General features: G+C 40.8%; 1 protein-coding gene across 2 annotated transcripts in view; it reads right to left on the bottom strand.

Annotated features, from left to right (window-relative positions):
* Window positions 1-23,892, bottom strand: part of SEC61A1 (SEC61 translocon subunit alpha 1) — a 52,827-nt gene that overhangs the window by 9,402 nt on the left and 19,533 nt on the right. Inside the window, exons 1-4 of one of the 2 annotated variants that reach the window (XM_042454450.1) lie at window positions 6,851-7,011; window positions 2,172-2,239; window positions 965-1,030; window positions 796-874 (exon numbers count right to left, since the gene is read on the bottom strand). In XM_042454450.1, the coding sequence (XP_042310384.1) occupies window positions 796-874; window positions 965-1,030; window positions 2,172-2,239; window positions 6,851-6,857 (220 nt within the window). In that variant the 5' untranslated portion in view covers window positions 6,858-7,011. Of the gene's footprint in view, window positions 1-795; window positions 875-964; window positions 1,031-2,171; window positions 2,240-6,850; window positions 7,012-23,892 lie in introns of those variants that run through there. The other variant, XM_042454451.1, reaches the window with a different exon arrangement.

Below are 23,892 nucleotides of genomic sequence, written 5' to 3'. Positions count from 1 at the left end.
GTTACCGCACCGGGTGACACCAACCCTAGGGATGCCACTGCTTCTAATATATATGGACATTCAAATCTTGGCCTAAATCCAATTGCTAGTTCCTATCAGAACAGGTCCACTGAGTCAAAGGTACAGTGCGCCCGCGCTATACGCGGGCGCGCCATACACGGCCTTGAGCATACGCGCTCAAGCCGCGCGCAGGGCGGAGCGTCCTATTCAATTGAATGGGCGCGCGCGCCGCCGCACACGAGCCCCATTGTTTCCAATGGGGCTCGAGCATAGGCAGAATTCACCTTATGCGGAGGGATCCGGAACAGATCCCCCGCATAAGGCGAGGACGGGCTGTATTAACAGCAATACAGCTCAAGTAGCCATTGGATTTAGACTCATCTCAGCCACAAATTCCCTTGTTGAGAAGCTATTATCTCTCACACAAAGTCTTATATGCACCAGCAATATGGTGATAATGTTCACCTACGTTGCAGAATTATTGCAAGGGTGTCTGAGACACTGTTTATGAACTTGAGATTTGCAAAGTATTTTATTCTCAGCATCATCGTAACACTACAACATCACCACCACAATAGAGAACTGCAATATCAAGGCTGTGATTTAACCAAAGTTACGCAAGCTTAATCACCACTGCAACTGGAAAGTTGGTCAGTTGAATCAACTCTCCTGCTAAAGTCAGTGGGACCTTGAAGTGCTTAATTTAGGAAAATAACTCCATTGATTTTGCTATACTATATACCAATATGAAACCTTTCAGCAGAGAGAAACATTTGCTAAGGAAGCAATTCTTACCTCTGTTTGAAGCCAGAATAACTCTCATCCAGTAGAAAGGATCTGCTGAGTCTGAAGACATAATACCAAATAAAGGAATCTAAATTTCAAAGAGAAAGCAAGTAAAATTAACACAGGTTTGCTCCCCACTACTGGTTTTAAAAGAAGGCTTGGAATATCATACACATACCTGGCAGCAAACCAAAAAGATGAAGAGGGTGATAGCAGTCCATAGTACCTTTTCTTTGAATTGGATCTATAGCAGAGAATGAAATTATAGAAATTACTGTCAACACTTTTTCCAGGAAAGAAATACAAATGGAACATAAGCTTTAAAAAAAAGCATAACCAGGATTTCAGACAAAAAAATAAATTGCCACCCAACACACATTAAAATTACATTTTTTTCTGGGAAATGCTCCTTCCTGGTGATACGAATGTCACTTTCTACCAGTGTGCTTTATGAACATTCATACGTCAACAGATGAAGGTAATATATGGTAAGATTCTGTAACCAATACACCTTTGTTCATTCTCTACCACTTGACATGGCTTGGGCCCAGGATACCTTGAGGACCGCCTCTCCCCATACATTCCGCCCCGCACCCTCAGAACATCTGGGCAGCAACTACTGAGGGTCCCAGGGGCTAGACTAGCCTCCACAACAAGGAGGTCATATACCATCATCGCCCCGACCCTCTGGAATACGCTGCCCATAGAGCTCCGCTCGGCCACCTCCCTGGCCCAGTTCAGGAAGGAATTAAAAACCTTCCTGTTCCGACTAGCATTCCCTGATACAAGCTCCAGCTAGTCTTCCCCCCCTCTGACAGCAGTGGTAGCTGGTTGAAGGGGTTTTAATATTGATTTTAATGGTCTTGTTGTATTTGTATTGTTGATGTATTGTATTTGTTTGGATTTGTTGTACACCGCCCTGATCACAGGAAGGGCGGTATATAAATAAAATTTTTATTATTATTCAGCTTGCTTCCCTCCTCTCTATCAGATTTTTTCCCACCAAATACCAGTTATCCTCACACCACAGAAGTGAAAGGAACAACTCTATCATTGACTTGAGGAACAAGGACTGCTGGACCAGTTGTAGAACATCAAGGCTATTACTAAGGTAAGATCAGCAAGCCCCAGATACATACCAGTGTATTTACAAACAACTTATTTCCTTACTCTAGCATGTTAAAATACTACCTTTTTCTAACTGTTTTGTTTCCCTTATTCATAGAGTCATTCTTTAAAGTCTGGCAGCAGGCTATATAGCTTTAAAAAATGACACAAATTATTTTAGGAGTATTTTTCTGAAAAAAGGTATAAGTAATTCCTCCCCTCATCATCAGATGCAGCAAATATTGCTGTAAATATAAAATTCCACAAAAAATGCATACCTTCCTTTCCGGTTTTTGGATCTCAGGCAAGATAACACAGAAGGGCTTTATTACTTCAAGGAATTTAACTGAAGAAAATTATGATATTGAGAGAGAGAGAGAGAGAGAGAGAGAGAAACAGCAATAAGTTGACACAAGTAATAGCAACTTCACAAAGAGTCTTAAATGTGAACACCAAACACTTGGGTCCACATCTTGCTCAGCCACTGCGTAAATCGATCACAGTCAAGTGTCATTCTCTGCCAGAGTTATGACTTAACATTGTTACAGATGTATTTCAAACTCCAATTACTCTTTAAGAATCAAACAGTAATCTAATAAAGGTTTGTGGCAATATGGATATTTGCTATAAGTCTTGAGAGTTTACTTGAGAAATTAGGGAAAATAGGATTACAGATATCATGTACAACATATATAATAACATATGGATCTGTTGCAAGATTATGAAGGGAATGACTGGCAAGTGTAGGATTTTTGAAAGCTAGTGCATATGATACTGGGGAAGTAGATGAATTAAAGAGTCTTAGTGAGAAATATGGGCATCCAAGTTAGTAATAGGAGCTAGAGATGTTAGCAAAATAAATCACAGACAGTGATTAGCTAGATTCAGGTTAGTTAGTTTGGAGTTAGTTACAATCTGAGCTAGAGATGTGACCTAGTTTGTTAGGGTCAGTCACAATTTAGATTTATAAAGTAAGTCATCTTTAACTTTATGTTGAACTTCTGTTTAATATTTTTTTTTATTATTCACACATATACCTCTGAGAACAGTATGCAACAAGTTATTGAAATGCCTGAATTCAGACACATAGTGTCTGTGGTGACAACAGCTATTCAAGGGTAATGGTGTCCAGTGGAAGATCAGATTAAAGTCTCACATAGGAACCACGAGGGCATCAAGAAGGTGCCTAGATCTGATGCCATAGCAATGGAACAGGAGGAGGTCCTCACATTTAGTGGATAAGCAGAAACCCTCACAAGGTCATCATTAGTCCACTTCCCTTCCTAGAAATGAAGATTACATACAACAATACATTCAAATCCCTCACCTACAAACCCAATTAATTTTTCAAGAATTGATACCAATTTTAATTGTATCATGTTTAGTTCTGTTTTAAGGGGGGATTTGAGACATAATATTGAATGTGGATATTTTAATGTGTTGTGAGCTGCTTCGATTGTCATGTCACAGAAAAGCAGGATAAAAATAAAAAGTTTTATTTATTATATCATGAAGCAGGGAAGTCAAAAGCAGTCAGCAACTGTCATAGCTAAATAGCCCTTATGAGAAAAGTGGCATACCCAAATAATATGTGTTAACCTTTACTTCCCATTAAACACCAAAAATGCCTGTAAAGACACTGTGATATGAACATCAGTGATATCAGTCAAAATTACTAGGCAACTCCACAGGCATTAAAGCTACAGCATTCTTTCAGATCATAGTGGGCTAAATTTGATTGCAAGTCACATCTAGAGTAGACCCACTGAATCAATAGCTGAGTGATAAATCAACATTTATGTAAGCCCCATTAATTCAACAGTGTACTCTAGCTGGCATTAGTAATTAGATTTAGGTTCCAGTGTTAATTGTACAAGGAATCTGATTGCTGTTTTTTAACTAAGCATGTTACTAATTGTTTGTTTGGTCTCATCTTAGGAAAAAAAAAAGAGGGAACTAAGAAGTCCAACAGAAAGGATAATGTCAGTTAATAAGGAAAGACTGAGCAGTACAGACCAAAATACTAAGAAATTAAAAGTATAAGACAAATTGTGAACAGTATGTCAGTGCAAGCAGATATTTCAATATTATAGAAAGAGAATGAAAGGTGTGAGGATTCTGTAAGGATGAAAAGTACCTACAAATCTTGTTTTACTAAACTAACAAAAACAAACAAACAAACAAACAAACAAACAAAAAACAAAAAAAACAACAACATTTCATATCAGAGAAATTGAATCTAAAAGTCAACTAAAAATACTGGGGGAGAGAAAGCAACTAGTGACTACACTCACCATATTGCCATGTGGAACAATAGTACAGTCATCCCTCCATATTTGCAGATTTGATAATTCACGGATTTCATCAATATGTTCTCTCTAGGACTGTCTAGGTCCTCCAGTGCAACTCTGTGGTCAACTTTAACTAAAAGTTGCACTGAAAGACCATTTGTAGCTACTCCAGTGCCATTCTATGGTCAGTGTATGTTGGACATTGACCACAGAGTTGCACTGGAGGACCTAGAGATTCCTGGAGAGGTGTCCTCTCAGGTAAAAACAGTGTTTTTGTTATTTGCGGTTTTTCCATATTCACGGGGGTCTTGTTCCCCTAACCTTAGCGAATATGGAGGGACAACTGTATTACAATCCCAACACATAACACACATTTCAAAAATCAAGAATATTTTCCAACAAATGCAAGAAACTTAGTCATTGCTACAGGACAGGCACATTTATCTTAAAGGGGTTTGAATAGATGGCTGGGCAGGAGCTTTTCTATTGCCTCTTTATCCGTAAATAGTTGGCAACATATGTGAAAAGGCATGTCTGTGATGGGAAACAGAAGAAAAATGCCTGCAACAAGCATTTATACACAGGAACATTTGGATACAAGTGTAAAACAATGTTAATATGCCGTAAGCTATGTTTTATAAAAGAAGGTTTCTTCTTTATACTTGTACTGTAGTTTTAAGAAGTAGTACAGTAATAGCACTGCCCAAATCCAAACTGGATCTTATTATCTTGCTCAGTTAATGGCATCTTCTCATATAACAGAATGGAATGACTAAGATTAAAGACATGGAGTACATCTACAGTGGGGAAAGAATGCAGTTTGGCACCACCTTTACCACCACAACTCCACCTTACAGAAAATTGGGATTTGTAGTTTTGTGAGGCTCCAGCCCTCTCTTTGACAGAGAAAGCTAAATACCTTGTAAAACTATAAATCCCAGGATCCCACTGGATGGAGCTCCAGCACTTAAAAATGATGTCAAACTGCATTATTTCTACAGTGTAGATGCACCCTGAGAGAACAGGCACTGAATACCTGAGCCTTCTCTCTCCCTCAGAAACAAAACCAAACCCCTCTTTTGCAAAGGGGGGATGAGGGCAATATTACCTCACTGGCTGCTGTAAAGCTCTGGCCATTTTTGATTCTTAAAAGATTACACCATACACACATTGCTAATACATTTACAGTGTGAGTGTGTGTTGCGTGCCTTCAAGTCACTTCTAAGAAGACCCTATCCTGGGGTTTTCTTAGCAAGATTTGTTCAGAGGAAGTTTACCATTGCCTTCCCCTGAGAGGCTGAGAGAGTGTGACTTGCCCAAGGGCACCCACTGGGTCTCCATGGCTGAGCAGGGACCTGAACCCTGGTTTCCAGACTTGTAGTCCATTACTCAAACCACTGCTGGCTGTCTATATTTACTGAGGGATAGTCATACACACACACACACACACACACACACACACAGAGTTAATGTGGCATTGTGGTTTGAGTACTGAACCACGACTCTGCAGACCAGAGTTGTGTTTCCTGCTCGATCATGGAAACCCAATCTGGCCAAGAAAACACCATGGCCTTAGGGTTGCCGTATGTCAGAGAAACCCTGAAGGCACACAACACACACCAACAACATACATACCCCCCTCCCACACACATGTGCTCACACACACACACATCATACATATATGTACAACTGGCCCTCTACCTTTGAGGCTTTGACTTTTGTGGCTTTGATTAATAGGCTCTCTCTAGGCATCTGTAGGTCCTCCAATGCAATTCTATGGTCAGTATCTGGCATATAGAGCGGCACCAGAGGACCTGGAGATTCCTAGAGAGCTGTTCTCCCACTTTCACAGGGGTCCTGCTCCCCAAACCCCAGCAAATGCGGAAGGAAGGTCCACTGAATACACACACAGACATATGTAAATGCACAGATGCATATACATCCACAAGTATGCATCTTTACAGACACCATACACACACACACATATATTTACAGATTATATACACCCACATACGTCATATATATACACACACATAGATTTTAGATATATAGACAAACGTACATCATATATATATATTATATATATACACACACACACAGATATAGCTATTTACAGATACACACAAAGACACACATATAGAGACTGTATATTTATAGCTAGATATGTGTGTCTATTACACACATGTCATGCTATATATTTATAGCTAGATATTACACACACATACAGATATTTACAGATACACACACACACACACACATATATATATACTGTAGATGTATTGCTAGATATTGTGTGTATATATACATACACACACAGACATTAACAGATACACATATACATATATACTGTAGATGTACAGCTGGATATTATATACAGAGAGAGATACAGATACTTAGACACATACTGTATACACATACACTGTACATTTATAGCTAGATATGAGTAATTGTGTGTACATCTCTCTCTCTCTCTCTCTCTCTCTCTCTATCTGGGGGAGCCTCGCCCCCTCCTCTCCTGCTCAGGGTTCAATAGCTGCCCAAGGACCCTCGGGGCCATTTTGTCTGGGGCTGGCAGCCTCCTTCCTTCCTCCCTCCCTCCCAGACCACCTCGGAGCCAGGGGCCCTTTGGCTCTCCTTCCCCGGCCTCCCTTCATCGGGACACTCACTCCCCATCTCGGCCGCTGCTCTGTCGACGCGCCAAAGGGAAGCACCAGGCGGCGGCCGCACCGACTCCTTTCTCTCGGAGGGAGAGGGCGAGAAAGAGAGAGAGAGACACGTCAGTTGATTGAGCCTCCTCGGCTTCCTTCCGCTTCCTGCCACGCTCCACAGGCAAGGGACACCCGCGCAGGCGCACTAGTTCCGAGGCCTTCGCGCCGGACTACCACTCCCAGCATCCTTTGAGGCTGACGTTCGCCGCGCATGTGCGTCACGAGGGTTTACGTCGCACGGATCCCAGCTTGTGATTTCTTCCCCATACAGAGGCGGGGACGTAATGAGCGACGCAACGTCATCAGGGAGGGACGTAATAGGAGGCGAGCGTCGTCAGCGAGGGACGTTTATGAGCCCTCCCCCTTGGCTTGCTGGGAATTGTAGTTCGGTGCTTCCGCCATTTTAAAGAAACACACACAAAAGCACTTCAAGGGCGTTTTATTTTTAAAAAATAAATTTTGATTTAAAAATAAATAAACAAAGGGCAAGGCAGGTTTTATATGTGGGTTTGTTTGGAACACAGGGCCCTGTGTTAAGGGCTGCAGGAACCAAGTCTAAACAGAGCAGGCTGACCAGGGTTGCATCCACACTGGAGAAATAACCCAGTTTGGCACCGCTTTAACTCTTTTCTGGCTCAAGGATATGGAATTCTGGGAGTTGGAGTTTGTTGTGGGACAGATCCCATGAAGAAACTGAATTTAAACTGGAAACCCCCCGCAAAAGCCTGTAGATTTTCAGATGACGTTGGGGGTTAACCCGAACAGAAAGCGGACAAAACCTGCGAAAGTGGGTTGCCTTTCACATGACATAAAGGTTAATGAGCATTAATGCGACATTAATCCATACAGAAAGTGGACAAAACCCACTCCTTTTTACTTTTGGAAAATCCTGAAAGTAAATAGCCACCAATGAATTCACATCAATGGGAACATGGCCTCAGAACACTTGTGTTGTCAGATGTCTGATACCATAATCCCAAAGTGGAGTTCATTGTGTGCATGAAGTCGTGCCAGAGGAGTTTATCAGACAAGGGAAATTGGAAATAAAATCCAGTGGCATTCAGAACGCAATCATGATTGTTAACGTTATTGTGTGATAGACTACCACTTGCAATTTTGGGCAATGGCAAGCTATTTTTGAGCATGGGAAGTCAGCTTGAACGCAATTCACATTCATGTAAATTCTCTGAACTAGCGAATTCACATGAATGGTTCTGGCCCCACTTTCTTTTCATTCAAAATTAAGAGAAATTCCTCCCGTGTGATAAACTCCAGAGAGATATAATTCATGGCCCCTACCCTCTAATTGCAGCATAGCAGTACTGTTGTTGTTGTGCTGTGCATGGGTGTGCTGAGCCTGCTTTACAGCAGTGTGCCAAAAGGGCAGATGTTTTCCAACTTTCCTTTTCATGTTGAACTATGTGGGAGGGAAATGTCTTGTACGACCAGATCCAGGGCGCAGTTTACAGTCAAATACAGAGCCTGGAGCTGGAATTTTAAAAAGTAGTCCATTGCTGCTACTCATGACAATGCTTGAAAAGTTAAACTGTTGCCATTATTAATTACAATGTGGAAAAACCAAATATTTAAAACATTTGTTACACTCTTTTTTATATTTCCATTATTTTCTAATACTTTTTGAGAAGGCAAAAGACATAAATTGATCAGAGAACAGGGTGATACTTGAAAAAAATCCTCTCACAAAGCCTCTGAAAATGCTCCTAGAAAGTAATTTGACAATTACTAGAAACTGTTATTATTTTTTGCCTTTAATTTAAAGCATCTTTATTCTTACTTGATACATTGCTTTTGAAATGTAATTTATTATACCTTTGTTTCCTCCAATGAGGAATGGGGCATGTTACTTGTGGCTTATCATTTATTTCTGTATTTACATTATTTCTATCCCACCCCATATTGTAAGGTCTCTGGGCAATTTAATTTAAACATACAACAGATAATAATACAGTGAATTTTAGAGGCATTTTACCTAGTTAATTTGTGATCCACATTTAGTTGGGTAAAAATATTTTTAATTCATTGAACTATTTGATTAATCACTTAAAGCCTGGAGCCCAAGTAAATACCAAGATAGCATATAGGAATGAAAGAATGTCTGCATTCTCTCTCTGGCAGTGGCCATCCTGATGTCTCCAGGAAACTTAATAAACAGGACATAATAGTGATGGGAATCTCTCCTTTGTCTCCAGCATTTGGCAAATGAAGTTATATAGCCTGTGAACAAGTACATTCAATTTCTAGCTATTGTATAGCTATTGTACACATCTTTCATTAAAATAGAGATATAGTCTTGAAGATTGCCCCTTCAGGCAACTGACATTTTCTGAGATGGCAAAACATCCCTGAGAGATGGCCACCCAGCCTTGCTTACCAACCTCCAATGGAAGTGAACATGCTCCCTTCTGAGGCAATATCTTCCTCAGCTGAATAGTTCTTACATCAGAAAGTCCTTATTAATGTTTAATTAATCTCTCCTTCTTTCTCTTTAGAGCAGTAGAAAACTACTTTACTGCATCTTCTGCATGCCAGTGCTTCACATACTTTTAGACAGCTATCATATGTCTGTTCCTCAGTCATCTGTTCACTTGGTTAAAGACACCTAATTTTCTCAATTGTTCCTTAGAGAGGAACCCTTTATTTGTTCAGATACTTTACTCTCTTTGTCAATCTCCCCTGGACATGTTCCAGCGTGTCAATATCCTTCTTAAGTTGTGCTTCCCAGAACTGGACGCAGAACTGGAAAGATCTGATTATAAGAGAATAGAGTGGTACTTTTACTTCCCTTGCTCTAGGTGATATTTCTATTGATGCAAAGGACCAGAATGGTCAGGGAATTTTATTTTATTTTAAAACCCTTTCAATTCAGTTTCATATATATATATATATATATATATATTGACTTTCTTGCAATGACAAAGAAATAATACACTACAATTTTTAAAATGTACTAAGTTTTAAAATGTTCAGACTAGGCCTTGATGTCTGTATTTATTGAAAGAGCAATAGAATTTGCCCTGTTCTGTCTTATTATTCCAGTTCCTTAAATACCTATAGACATTGTGATGTACCAGTGAACGGTGTGTGTGTGTGTGTGTGTGTGTGACAGATAGAAAGTGAGTAGAGCGTAATGGATAGCTGTCAGAGTAAGTAGGCAGAATCACTCTTGTAGATCTCTCCCAGTAAAAGAAAATCCACACTCTTGTCCAGGTTGTCCATAGCAAGACAGTGAAAGATGACTGCATTTCCCCCCAGGGAGTGCAGCTTGTCTTTCCTCTACTGTTGTATCTACTCTTACTTCAGGCTATACAGTGCTAGCAACAGATTGTTTATGCTAGTGTCCCTTATCTGGGAGATAAGAATAGCTAATAAGAGCAGATTACACTGTTCACATGGTCTCAGCAGCTGTCAGATTTTGAACCAGCTTTGAGTCAGCTTTGTTGGCTTTGTGAGAAATAACACTGAATAAGTAAGGCTTTTTTCTCTGTGTATGTCACTCTTCCTAATGAGAAATGAACTGGACAGCTAAGCCCTGGGCTGTGCAACCTTAGCCTTACACAGATTGCTTCTTCTTGTACCAACTGGTCCTCCACTTTTACAAAAGAAATAATGTGTGGTGAAACTCTGGACAGAACACCATATATGCAGTATCACATGGAATGAAGATACATGAACATGTGCTTCCTGATCAGTACTACTACTATCTGTATACTTTTATTGTTAGCCACTTTGAGTCCCTATATCAGAAGAAAGATGAACTATAAATAACTAAAATAATTATTATCCTTTTTTTTTGACAAGGGAAAATTCAGGCATCCATTTTGTTGTATGTCCAAATTGGTCTAAAATGAGTTGAAGCAAGAAATGGCAAAGAAAGCCAACGTATCTCTTGCACTTAGAATCATAGAGTTGGAAGAGACTGCAAGGGCCATCCAGTCCAACCCCCTGCCATGCAGGAAATCCCAATCAAAGCATACCCAACAGATGGCCATCCAGCCTCTGCTTAAAGACCTCCAAAGAAGGAGACTCCACTACACTCCGAGTGGAGTTCCCTTAATGAGAAATGATCTAGGAACTGTGCTTATGCTACTCTGGCACTACAAAGGCAAGTAAAGATAATGGATGAGTAAAATGGGCACAGGAGGTGTGCATATGTTCCAGCATGAACACTGTGTTTCTGGGGATGAGTTCTTGTGGTGTCAGAGGGGTGGGGCAGGCAAGTGTTGGGGGAACAGGCTGGAAATGATTCCACGGCTGGGTCACCCAATTGTGGAAATGAACAAGAGAGTAATGGGCTCACAATTTCCAGAAAACTGAGCTGACAAGGTAATATGGCAATCCAGGGCCAAAGAGGAAATAAACAAAGTATGTTGTGTTGGCCAGGCAGCAGTTGCTGTCATTCCCACTTCAAACATGCATCTCATGTGGCCTTAGCAATAGCATACATGGCACAAGGGGACCTTTTTCCAGGCCCCATGCTACTGCTGCTGGGGATTATGGAAGGTACAAATGCTAGTCCATGAGGACATCCTTTTTCATCCAGACCCTATGTCAGTGCCCCTGCCACTACTATAAGGCCCATGGGCACTGCGCTCTCTACCTTGCTCCAGGTGGTACGATGGGCCCAAGTGCATACCATACATTTGGTGTCCATACGTGGAGGTTTGGCGTTCTTTCCCACCACACAATTATAGCACTATAGTTGAAGTGGGATCAAAATGCAATAACTGTCTAGTGCAAAAACAGCCTTGGAGATGCACAGCAATTTCATAAGACTTCAATTGAAGCCTGGAGACCTGGCAATCCTAACAAGTCAATTCTATTAACAAACAAGAACACAAAGGCATTTTGTGAACAAAAGAATGGGAGGTGGTTGGGAAGTTTTATTTCAATCAGATTAAGGTTTGCCTGGAGAGTATTCCTCCCCCACTTTTAGTCATGATCTGATTTTAACAAGCATGGTACTGAACTTGTTTTTCTTTAGAGGGAAGATTGTTATGAACACATGATAGCTAGCTTATATGTTTATTTTTTAATTGAGTTTAAGGAACTTGTGTCATCTTTATTTCTTTTTCTTTTTGCTATCATACTGCTTAAGAAGATGCACAAAAATCTAGAAATCTAATTAGTTTAAGTCAAGGCCCTATAATCCATTCCACCATTATGTTTATTTAAACTTCACTGGTTTTAGTGGTTTGTGCCTATAACTGAGGATTATGTTACCGCTTTAAAGCAAAATCTAGTGAGAAAGTCATGTAAATTCATTCTTCTGAATATTATGTAAGTATGATGATGGTGATCATGCCTGTCAGCTATTTCACATAAGGCAATGGAAGTTAGGTCCGTGTTCTATATAGTGGACTAGTCTGAATCAGTTGTAGTCCTTACATACTTATAGGTCTTTCTTTGGATAATAAGCACCACCAAGTCATGCCAATTTTACTAAAGCTAATGACTTCATAATATTGCCACTGGATGGTTAGCCAGACACATAAATGTTCAGTTTGTCAATTTGGTATTAAATAACAGTGTTTAATCACTGTAGCTTTTTTATTTGGCAAATGCTATTTGCAAACATTTTGGAAGAAAACCTAAGCATTTTTAGAAGACAATCAGCACAATGGTGATATAGTACAAGTATTTCTGATTGCCACTGCCTTATGGAACACTGAGAAAATAACAATAATAAACCTGTGAAACAGAATATTGTTGATCAGCAACATATATTCTTCCATCTCCCCTTGGAAATTTACATTATTGTGTGGGTTTTTTTGTTTGTTTGTTATACAGACATGCTCAGAATTGTTATATGGATATGCTAGTAGGCCTTGGAAGGAATAGGTAATGTGGTATGAGAGACAAAGCCAATCTATAAACACATTACAGGATTTGCTTGGACTGAGTTCAGAAGAACAGTATAGCAGGTCTAGTCTCCTGCCATGTCAGTTCTTAACAAGGAATATCAAAGTATAATCAAATTCTGGTTCACTCCTCCCCATCTTGCCCATAGCCTGCAAGGCTTGGAGATGTTATTTTTCAAACTAAAACTCCTATAATCCCTTCTTTACTTGGACAAATGCTATGCTATCTATGGGATTCTGGAAATTGTAGCTACTTTCCCGGCTGTAGATCTATGTGGGTTTATTCTGGAGGTGGAAAATGGGCATTAGGTTTAGCAATAGCAGCTTCATTTATATACCGCTGCATACCACTGTAAGCAGTCTCTAAGTGGTTTACAACTGTAAGCTAATTGCCTCCATCAAGCTAGGTACAAATTTTAGCGACCTTGGAAGGATACAACCCTGAGTTGAGGCTGAGCCGTGGCTGGTATTGAACTCACAACCTTGTGGTTTTTCAGTAAGGGGCTGGAGTACAGGCATTTAACCACAGCGCCAACAGGGCTCCTAGTTTGACTGACCCTCCCTGCTGCTAAGGTCATTGACATAAACTTTATCCCATCTCACCTGGTCTTGCACTTTGTTACTTTGATCATCTTCACATAGGCCACGTTTATCTACAGCATAAATATTATACTATATTTCAAGATTTGTAATAATATGTTGAGAACTGGAAACCATGGAAAATATTTACAACTTTCTAGAAATTGTATTTATTTTATCCTCTACCAGGTGAGATACAATAGTATAATAATCTTCATCTGGTAAATTTGTGAGTTTTTTCACACTGTGAACAGGTTTTTAAAATTAAATTATAATTTAATATGAGGAGACAGAGATTTCTGTAAGCACAGACTTCAGTATATAAACTAGAACAACAGTTCAAGGTCTCTGGGAGCTGAAGTCCAAAACATCTGGAGAATGGCAGTTGGGAACCACTGAACTAGAAGAGCCGCAATTGTCAGCAGTTGTCCTTCTTTTTACAACCCCGTTTTATGGAATCGTTGGTGGGCAATGTGGCTGTTTAAAGAGGTGCCAAAAGATATTTGTGGAACTCACCATCATCAGCTTCATCACTGTATGAACCAATGTTGTGCAATTTGAGCATTTAATATTAATCTGCATATACTTGTCCTGATTATTTAACACAATGCACTCAGCAGTAATATTCATTTTAGCCACAAGGTGGGAGAACTGCTTAACTTATAAATCTGTTTTACTCAAATATTGTATGGTCTGAATGCTACTGTAGTCTCAACTAGAGTAAACTAGAGTAAATGGGACCTGCTGTGTGTTGACCTACTATTCAAAAATTAATCCAATGGGTCTTGTTAGAACCAATCAATAGGATCCCATCCAAAGGAATATATGCACATATATTTGGTATATTCAATTGTTATTTTAATTATATACCAACATGATGATGCATCTATACAGACCCTTACATATAAACCCCAATGTGCCAATTACTTTGGTTCAGGAGAGCAGCCTTACAGAGAGAATTTAAATACTGCTATGGGGGAACATGAAGCCTCAGTGGAATTTATGACATGAACCTCATTTTTACCCCCATTGTGTTAGTAAAAGGAAATGGATACTAACCATTTTGGGAGCTTTCCTTATCTCATGGCCCTTTACTAGTGTGACAGTGGCTGTTTCTGCCATTGATGATCTCTCATATTCTGTTCTGCACCCTGCCCTCTTAACCTTACACAGTTCTAGAGTTATGGTGATGCAATTTAGTAAAACAAAGATGAAAGAAAAGAAAAGGAAGCAGGAGGAAAAAGACAACCAGAGGAAGAGAAGGAGACTGACATCACATAACTGCCCAATCCTGGAACTGCTATGATGAGGAACTTACCTGAAGACTAATGGCACAGCAGTGCAATCAGGAGCTTATTGATGGTATTCCTTGTCAATGAACAGGGGTGCTCTTACCATGCTTTGAGGCACAGCAACATTTGGTCACAGGTGATGTCATGTAATAAGTATTATCAAAGGCACTATTTTCCAGCTTTATGGTTTAAAAGCTGTGTGTGTGATAAAGTCCCACATGTTTTGCTCCATGCTTCTTGGTTTATTCAAAACAGAACTTCTGATTTTCTCCCCTGCACAAGACAATGGAGTGTTTCATTTCTCCATTTTTCCATTGTTTCGTTTCCCCATCACATCCAAACTACTTAGTATTAGTGGGAATAAGCACCACTAGGAGCACCAACCTCCTGGCTTTGATTCATTTGCCAGACAAATTCCCTTGTCTGTCTTTTTTATTATTATTATCCCTTGGCAATGCTATGCAAGATTTAGATATACAAATACCCGCGCTATCAGCCCAGATGAAATTTGGAATGATTTAGAATCATGCTTATTTTCCAAGTATGCACATTTAGGCTTCAACCATTTGTCATGAATTTGGGGGAAACACACAGGCCTTGTAGAATAATTCCACACAGTCATGTTTTAACAACATACTACTTAGTACTAATAAGGCATGTTACATTGGTGGTGAGTCAAAAAGATAATTATTATAGCCAGGAGGTCATTTTTAAACTTTAGAAGTAATGTTTGACAAGTGATGGTGGTAATTGTCATGCAGGGATAGGCAAAGTGGCCCTCCAGATGTTGGATTACAAGTTGCATCATCTGAAGCCACAGCAGAGCCAATGGTATGGAATGCTGGAAGATGCAATCCAACAACTTCTAGAGTGTCTGCCTCCCTTCTGTTTTAATGCGCTACTCTGGGAAGGGGTGATGAAGGTATAACAAAACCATTTGCATACCATGTAATAATTGGTAACATTGCTACTTTAGCCTGGTGTAACAATAACAATTAGAATCATAGAATCGTAGAGTTGGAAGAGACCGCAAGGGCCATCCAGTCCAACCCCCTGCCATGCAGGAACTCTCAATCAAAGCATCCCCGACAGATGGCCATCCAGCCTCTGTTTAAAGACCTCCAAGGAAGGAGACTCCACTACACTCTGAGGAAGGAGTGTGTTCCACTGTCAAACAGCCCTTACTGTCAGGAAGTTCCTCCTCATGTTGAGTTGGAATCTCTTTTCCTTTAGCTTGCATCCATTGTTCCGGGTCCTGTTCTCTGGAGCAGCAGAAAACAAGTTAGCTCCCTCCTCAATATGACATCCCTTCAAATATTTAAACAGGGCTATCATATCACCTCTTAATCTTCTCTTCTCCAGGCTAAACATCCCCATGTTCAATTTGTGGTCTTCTTGGACTCCTAGATCCCTTTCACACGTAGTCTCATTCAGCCAGGTGTCCCCCATCCTATATCTGTGCATTTCATTTTCCCCCCCCCCTTAATTTTCTGTGTTGAATTTTTTTGTTAGCTTTGGCCCAGCTTTCTGGTCTATTCAGGTCGTTTTGAATTTTGATTCTGTCCTCCTGGGGTATTAGCTACCTCCTAGTTTGGTGGTCATCTGCAAATTTGTAAGTATGCTCCCCTTCTGTCATCCAGTCATGATAAAGATGTTGATAGCACTGGCCCTGACAGCCCTGTGGGACCCCATGCACTTCTCTCCAGGATGAAAAGGGCATTGTTGAGCACTTTGGTTCGGCATCAACCATTACAAATCCATGTAACAGTTGCCTTCTAGCTCAACATCTAAGTTTGTCTTCAAGAATGTCATGGGAACTTTTCAGGCCTTACTGAAATCAGATACGTATACTACTCACAGCATCCCTTCATCTAACCAAGCTGGTAATTTTATCAAAGAAGAATAGATTTGTCTGGCATGATGTTTCTCTGAAACCCATGTTGACTTTTTGTGATTATGATTGCATCTAGATGTTCACAGACTCTCGTTTAATGATCTGCTCTAGAGTTTTCCTGGTAAGATGTCAGAGTAACTGGATGCTATTGTTGGATCCTCTCCCCCTTTTTTTTTTTTTGAAATGGGGACAACGTTTGCCCTCCTCCAGTCTGCTGGCACTTCTCCTTTCTCCATGAGTTTTCCAAAGATTTTTGCAATGGCTCTTGATATTACATTTGGCATTTTTTAATACTCTGGATGTATTCTCTGGTCCTGGAGACTTAATTCTTTTAGTTAAAAGTTATCCTGTACTATCTCTTATTATTTTCTTTTGAAAATTCCCCTATTTGTCTCTGCTCCTTATCCTTAGGTTTAGCCTTTGCCTTTTGAGAAGACCTGAGCAAGGAAGGTGTTGAGTAATTCTGCCTTTCTCTGTCCCCTGTTAACATTTTGCCATCTTCTCCAATAGTGGCCCTACCATTTCCTTTTTCTTTCCTTTTGCTACGGACATATTACACTTCATGCTGTCTTCCTATCTTTCAGAAGCTTTTAAAAATGTTTTTTGGGTGACATTTAGAAAGGATTATTCCCTTCCTATTTATACCATTCTGTACTTTTTTGGTATTTTTTAAAAAATAGTAATTTAAAAGGAACATAAATTATAATTGTAATGAGTCACTACAACATTTCCACTAGTTCATTTTTGGTTAACAAGGTCCAGGGCAGGGTGTGAGTCACAAAGACATTTTGTCTCTGTGGCAAACAGCCATGGGGTTTTTCATCACCTCCCCAGATCAGGGCACATGTCCCCAATGCCAGGCAAGTGATTTTGTCACCTAAAGCAGAAGAATTCATGTATAACACCTCTTTCTATTTCCTAGTCCATAGGAATACAAAAAGTAAATTTAAACAAACATACTGTATTGTGCCCTTTCTAGACATCCAAAATCTGTTCCCCGAGTGAGCGACTCACTCAGCTTAATGGTTAGGACTGGCCTTCACTGTCCTGTAACTCTTTTCCCACAATTTTCTAGCAGTTAATTTTGGTTGATAAAATTTATGCTCAGTTGAATGTTTTGCTCTTTGAGTTGCTGCATCTAAGAACACCTTTCTTGCTTTCGCTCTCTTCCTCATATGCCACACACTCAAAATCTACCTTACCTATCTCACAAGGTTGTTCTGTGATAGAATGGGCCTGAGGAAACTATGAGCCAGTACACACTGGTGGCGAAATGCCACCCCTCTTTGCTGTGCAGCATTGCTGCAGCATCAAAACATGGCAATGATGCCGCATCACAGCAGGAAGGGGGCACCACCATGTCTGGTCATGTACGGCAGTGCATCATCATGCGGCCCCCTGTGGATGGGACACCTTGATTTGGCATCCGTACAGCTAGGGTTCCGGAGGCGTGCGGTTGCTGCCTGCTTCTGAACCTAGATTGTGCTGGCCATGCTGCTTTGCCTGTGTCTGGCCTATATTTGAGTTTGAACTTTTTAGAGGGAAGGTGGGACATTAGGTAACAAATGATGAACATGTCTAAAATTAATTAAACGAGATCTACCTGACACAAATCCTCCTAGCTCTATCCTTTGCCCGAAAAATTCCCTTGTCTGTCTTCTTTTTATCCCTTGGCATACTATGCAGATTTAGATATAACAAATACCTGCGTTATCCGAGTGTATGAAGTTTGGAAAAATGACCACTGCTCATTGTTCATACTGAGGGTGAAGCAAGCTTCTTTTTCTGCTGTTCCAGAGAATAGGGCATGGTTCCACCTATCACATGTTGAAAGTGGGCAAATCACTCCGCTTTTTACTTTGGAAAATCTGAATAAAAAGTGGTGTGTTTTTTGCCACTTTCTGCACGGGTTAATGTCTGATGCTCAATTAGCCCGACGTTGTCTGAAATCAATCCTGCTTTTGCGGAATATTCCCTGATTTAAACTTTGTTTATCCACGGGATTTGGGTGCTTCCCTCACATGTGATAAGGTCCATTAGGAGGAACTTCTTGACAGTAAGAGCTGTTCAATAGTGGAACACACTCCCTCAGAGAGTGTTGGAATCTTCTTTGAAGTCTTTAAACAGTGGCCGGATGACCATCTCTTGGGGGTGCTTAGATTGAATGTTCCTGCATGGCAGAGGGTTGGATTGGATGGCCATTGGGATCTCTTCCAAGTCTATGATTCTATGATTCTACTCCCAAGAGAGTGGAGGGAACAGCACTGACATCACCTGCACTGCCCCTTCCAGAAGAAAAAAGAAACAAGCAGTGTCTCCTCAGAAGGTAGAAGGGGATGAAACAGTAGTGACATGAAACATAAAGGCAGTCTGTCCTCTGAAAGCAGAAGATGCCGTTGCAGGACCCTTCCACTAGAGGGGAAAAAAAAGGCAGTGGTACTCCCCCCCTCGGACCCTTGAAGGAGGAGAAAGATATGACCACATTATCTCCACATTACCACCATGATCAAAAGAAGGAGAACAGTGAGGACACAACATGCCCTTTCCATGGAAGAGACTCAGGCAATTTTTCACCTTTTCCATCCATTCCATTGGGTCTGGCTCCAAGGTCCCTCATATTGAAGCAGTTAGAAAATAGCTGGCTCTGTAGTAGAGTCAGCCTCTGGTGCACTGGGACTGTGGGACCATTGTTGCTGTGTCCTTCTCTTATTTCTGGGGGAGTGGAGGAGAGGATTGCTGGTGGCTTCTTCTTTGAGGAAGGGGGCACCCATTGCTGCTGGATCTGTATCTTCTTTTGGGGGGGAGGACAAGAAGGGTCAGCATTGGCAGCTCTCTGAGAGGCAGAAAAGGGTGGACAGCAGGAATCCTGTCAGGATTTGAGGGAGAGTGGGAAATTTGTTACTTCTGTTGCCATGCCACCTGAGGCAAATGCCACACCCGGCCTTATGGCAGAAGGGGCCACATGAACTTCCATTAAAATCCAAGGTTCCTAACTCTGGTTTTGATTTGTTTTTTAGCATGCTTGGAGTCAGACATGCATACTTGAAGCAATTATGTCAATTTTGCTGTCATGCATTGACAAAAATCAAATGTCTGCACACAAAACCATCAGTACAGGTTTAGTCTCCCATATCTGAAATGCTTGGGACCAGAAGTGTTTTGGATTTCAGAGCTTTTTCGATTTTGGAATACCTGCAAATTTTGGAATATCTGCAATTTATGCAATTAGATATCTTGGAAATGAGACCTGAGTTTAAACGTGAAATTCATTTACGTATGTTTCTTAAGTATTTAGCTGAAAGGCAATTTGATACACAGTACTTTTAAATAATTGTATGCATAAAACAATGTTTGTGCACACTGAACTGTCAGAAAGCAAAGGTGTCACTGTCTCAGCCACCCATGTAGACAATTTTAGATTTTGGAATATTTCAGATTTTGGAATTCCAGATAAGGGAGACTCAACCTGTACTGTGTAAAGACAGATTTAGGCCTAGATCCTATTGCTTAGTCCCAGCAAGAGTAGATACATGGACTCACCTGCTCCCTGTTCCAGCCTACCTCGTTTCAATGGAATATGTAGCTGGGCAGGAAGGGTTCACTTATCTCCAAATTTATGGTGACATTTACGTATATGCCTGGGGGAAATATTGGCTGACATACTGTTATTAACACATGCAGACAGAGGTCCAGCTTATGGCTGCATACATATTTTTTTGTTTGTTGTAGAGGTTTGAATTATCTTTCTCCCTCACAGAGTGATCAAAGCCCCCTGACAATTCACCTTCCTCCTGCACTCCCCCACAGCAACCTTATAGCGGCCAGTGGAAACTGAAGGTTGTCTGACAAGCATCTGGCTACATAATTACAGCTTGACACACAATGATGAAGGCATTATCTGGGATCCTCTGGGGGCCCTTCGGAGATATGGTTATCAATGTGCATCTTGCTATAGTGGCATAGCTCAATACTTCTCTGAGACCCCCTGCTCTCCGCTGGTTATTAATTGACCATAGAATAGGGAATGCTGCAAGCAGAAAGTGAGTCTTGTGGAAAGCGACTGGAAGGCATTTCACAGAACTTTATCAGATGAAAGAGATGCAAATAAAAGAGAAGGGAGAAGAAACACATTTCTGTAAAGGTAAATGTGTATTAGTGGCCTTAAATTAGTGTGTCTTGTAGACAAATATGTATTTTGAGTACCGAGATGGCAGAATGGACAAGAGAACCTGAATTAATAAAACTTATATGGGGTGGGTTATATTGATTTTCATATCATTGATATGAGTATAGTGCAAAATCTGAAAAATAATAGCAAGAAGACTTTAGGGAAAATCAATCAATGGTGGGTTACAGACCACTCCTTTGGGGCGGCTTGCACCCGCCCCTTTCCCTGACAGATCGGGGCCTGAGCTGCCACAGCAGCAGCACCAGAGGCCCCGATCCGCCGCTTTTCCAGGCCTCGGAGAAGTGGCAAAACGCCACTTCCCTATGCCCTGGAAAAGAGTGTCCTTGGGGCTTCATGCCCCAAGGACAGCCCAACAGTGGCGGGGAAAGGGAGAAAGGGGCCACTTGGCCCCTTTCTCTCTTTATCGCTGGCGCAGCGCGTCCGTCACGTCAAAATGGCGGCGCCCATGTAAACAGGGTGCCGCCATTTTGATGTACAGAGTACGTCCTAGGGTTGCGGGGCATCTGTAAAGGATGCCCCGAGGCAACCCTAGTATGTATCCAGGCCGGCACTTTGCGCTGGTCTGCGTACTGCCATAGTAATCCAAGTTTATGCTCCAACAACAGAAGTACTGTAGTAGAACACCAGAACAGGACCTCTTGTTAATCATAAGCAGCTGGAACACAAAAGTAGGGAAAAGAGCAGAAATAAAAGACTGTAGAAAAATTTGGCCTAAGATCAAGAAATTAAGCAGAGCAGCAACTAACTGAATTTTATGGTCAACAGTATGTTTATCATAACACAATCTTCGAGCAACCACTGAGGTGAATTTGTACATAGACCTCACTTGATGGCTTACATCTACTTTATATCTACAGATGGCTTACATCTACTTTTAAGGTAGATGATGAAGACATTGAACTACAGCATTATACACTGCTTTTAGCAGCGCCACTTCTTCTGGCGCCATGCACCGGAAGAAATAATGGCTTGCATGCCCATAGTGTGCGCATGCCATAGACACCACGCACCACCGCAAGCATGAGCCCCATTATTTGTAATGGGGTTCAAGCATACGCGGTTTTGTTTTATGTGGGTGGATCCAGAACGGATCTCCGCGTAAAACAAGGGAGCACGGTAGTTCATTATTTTCCATACCTTGGAAAAGATTTTCCATTTTCCATACCTGCCAGGGTTTAGCTGTATATCGTCAGTTTGCCACTTCCAGTGCCCTGCTGTCTGACTAGAAGGCACATAACAGCAACAATAATGAATAATGTCTTCTAGTTATGTTGGCAAGACACATTTTAAGGACTTTTCAATGGAGCTTCCCACATTTTACACTTTTCTCTTATCAATCCTAAGATTGTTTTTAAAAGCAATGAAAAAGTAATTAAAAGCCTGGAGTAATGGCAACAAAGAATGCAATAAAATTACTTCTTTAAATATTGTAATGAGTCATGACAATGAACTGCTTGCGTGTGTGTGTGTGTGTGTTTTAATGAGTGAAGTGAATAATGGGAAAGGATTGCTTTTAAAAAGTAACTTTCCAAGCTGTGTACACAAAATTAGATCTTTTGCCTACAGGCTGCAATTCTGTCCTCAGACTCCCACTTACAATTAAGTAGGAAGGGCATGGAGACTTTCCCATGGGGTGCTGATACTTTACAGTGTCTGATTTTACCAAATTGCAACTTTTATTAGCCCCCATTAACTTCTGTTGACATTTTATTGACTTCCATCAACTTCCTTTTCCTGGTGGGCCTTTAATTTTTTCTATATAGCTGCAGGAAGCCACAATTTATACCAAGTGGAGATGGCACCATGTGCCAATTAATGCCAGGAAGCTTGGTGTGCAGAAGACTCCCAGACACTTCCAAGAGGCACAGGGATTTTAAATGAGCCTCACAGTTTTAAAAAGGCAAAAACCAAAAATCTTCAGCCTCTTCACCTTATATAGTACTGAGAAATACGAGAGTACAGACCGAGTAATGGCAATAATCGTGACATAAACAACTAGCAACAACAAAACTATTCCTTTACAGTAAAATATCATAGCCTACATGTATTTACATTTACATAGTTCCATGTCATTAAAGTGAAAAATAGGTAAAATGTCATGTTTTAGAAGAAAATTTTAAAAGAGTAAAAAGAAAATTAAAAACCTTTCCTTTCTCTGCCCACTGAACCTCAGCCCACTCATGCCTCCTCTTCCACTGTACATTTCAGCCAAAAAAGCAGACATTTTGGAAGCAGTGGTTTCACCCAGTGCAGCCTGTACCTGCCCAGTGACCACCCTGGTGGTGTCAACTTGTTAAAGGGCCAAGCTGAATGACACACATTCAAAAACCTCAGGTTATCTACTGCTTTATACTGCAGTGGTGGACATATCCCATTGTCAGCAAAGAAAAAAAATATTAAATTGCTGCTTCAGTTGGCTTTTTATATGAGATGAGGCAAGATGTCATCCCGTCTTTCATCTCGGGCAGAAAAATGTCTTTTATCTCAGGCAAGGTCTGGCCACGTAGTATAGGGACCCTCACCACCACTTCCCTTTTGCCTCTCCATTTAAAATCCCCATTCTTTGTTGTTATTTTTCTTCTTTTGAGTCTTTATCAAATCATTGATAATTTTAAGGAAAGAATGGTGGTAGAAGTAGAACTTTTTAGGACTAGACAAACGAATGTGTTTTTCTCCTTCCTTAAACTCTTTGGAAAAAGTGGATTCAAAGAGTTGCAGAGGAAGAAATTTGGGTCTATCTTAGAATCATAGAGTAGGAAAAGACCACCAGGGTCATCCAGTCCAACCTTCTGCCAAGCAGAAACTCACACTCAAAACACCTCTGACACATGTCCATCCAGCCTCTGTTTAAAGATCTCCAAAGAAGGAGGCTCCACCACTCTCTGAGGGAGTGTGCTCCACTGTCAAACAGCTCTTACAATCAGGAAGTTCTTTCTAATGTTGAGGTAGAATCTCTTTTCCTGTAGTTTGAATCCATTACATCCAATTTGGAAAAAATGGCCAGCGAAGCGACTTACGGGGCCCTAATTCAACACTGGAGGCAATGGGGAGCTGTTTTGAGGGAAAGGGCCATTCAATAAAATCAGCCTAACTTCCAAATTTGGCTCAAATTTGGAAGAAGTAAATCTGGTACTGGAGGTGGTGTGATAAAGTTAGAGTTCACATAG

This window comes from Sceloporus undulatus, chromosome 2 (assembly GCF_019175285.1).
Source record: "Sceloporus undulatus isolate JIND9_A2432 ecotype Alabama chromosome 2, SceUnd_v1.1, whole genome shotgun sequence".
Taxonomy (NCBI): Eukaryota; Metazoa; Chordata; class Lepidosauria; order Squamata; family Phrynosomatidae; genus Sceloporus; species Sceloporus undulatus.
This window is presented reverse-complemented; position numbering and strand designations above follow the sequence as displayed.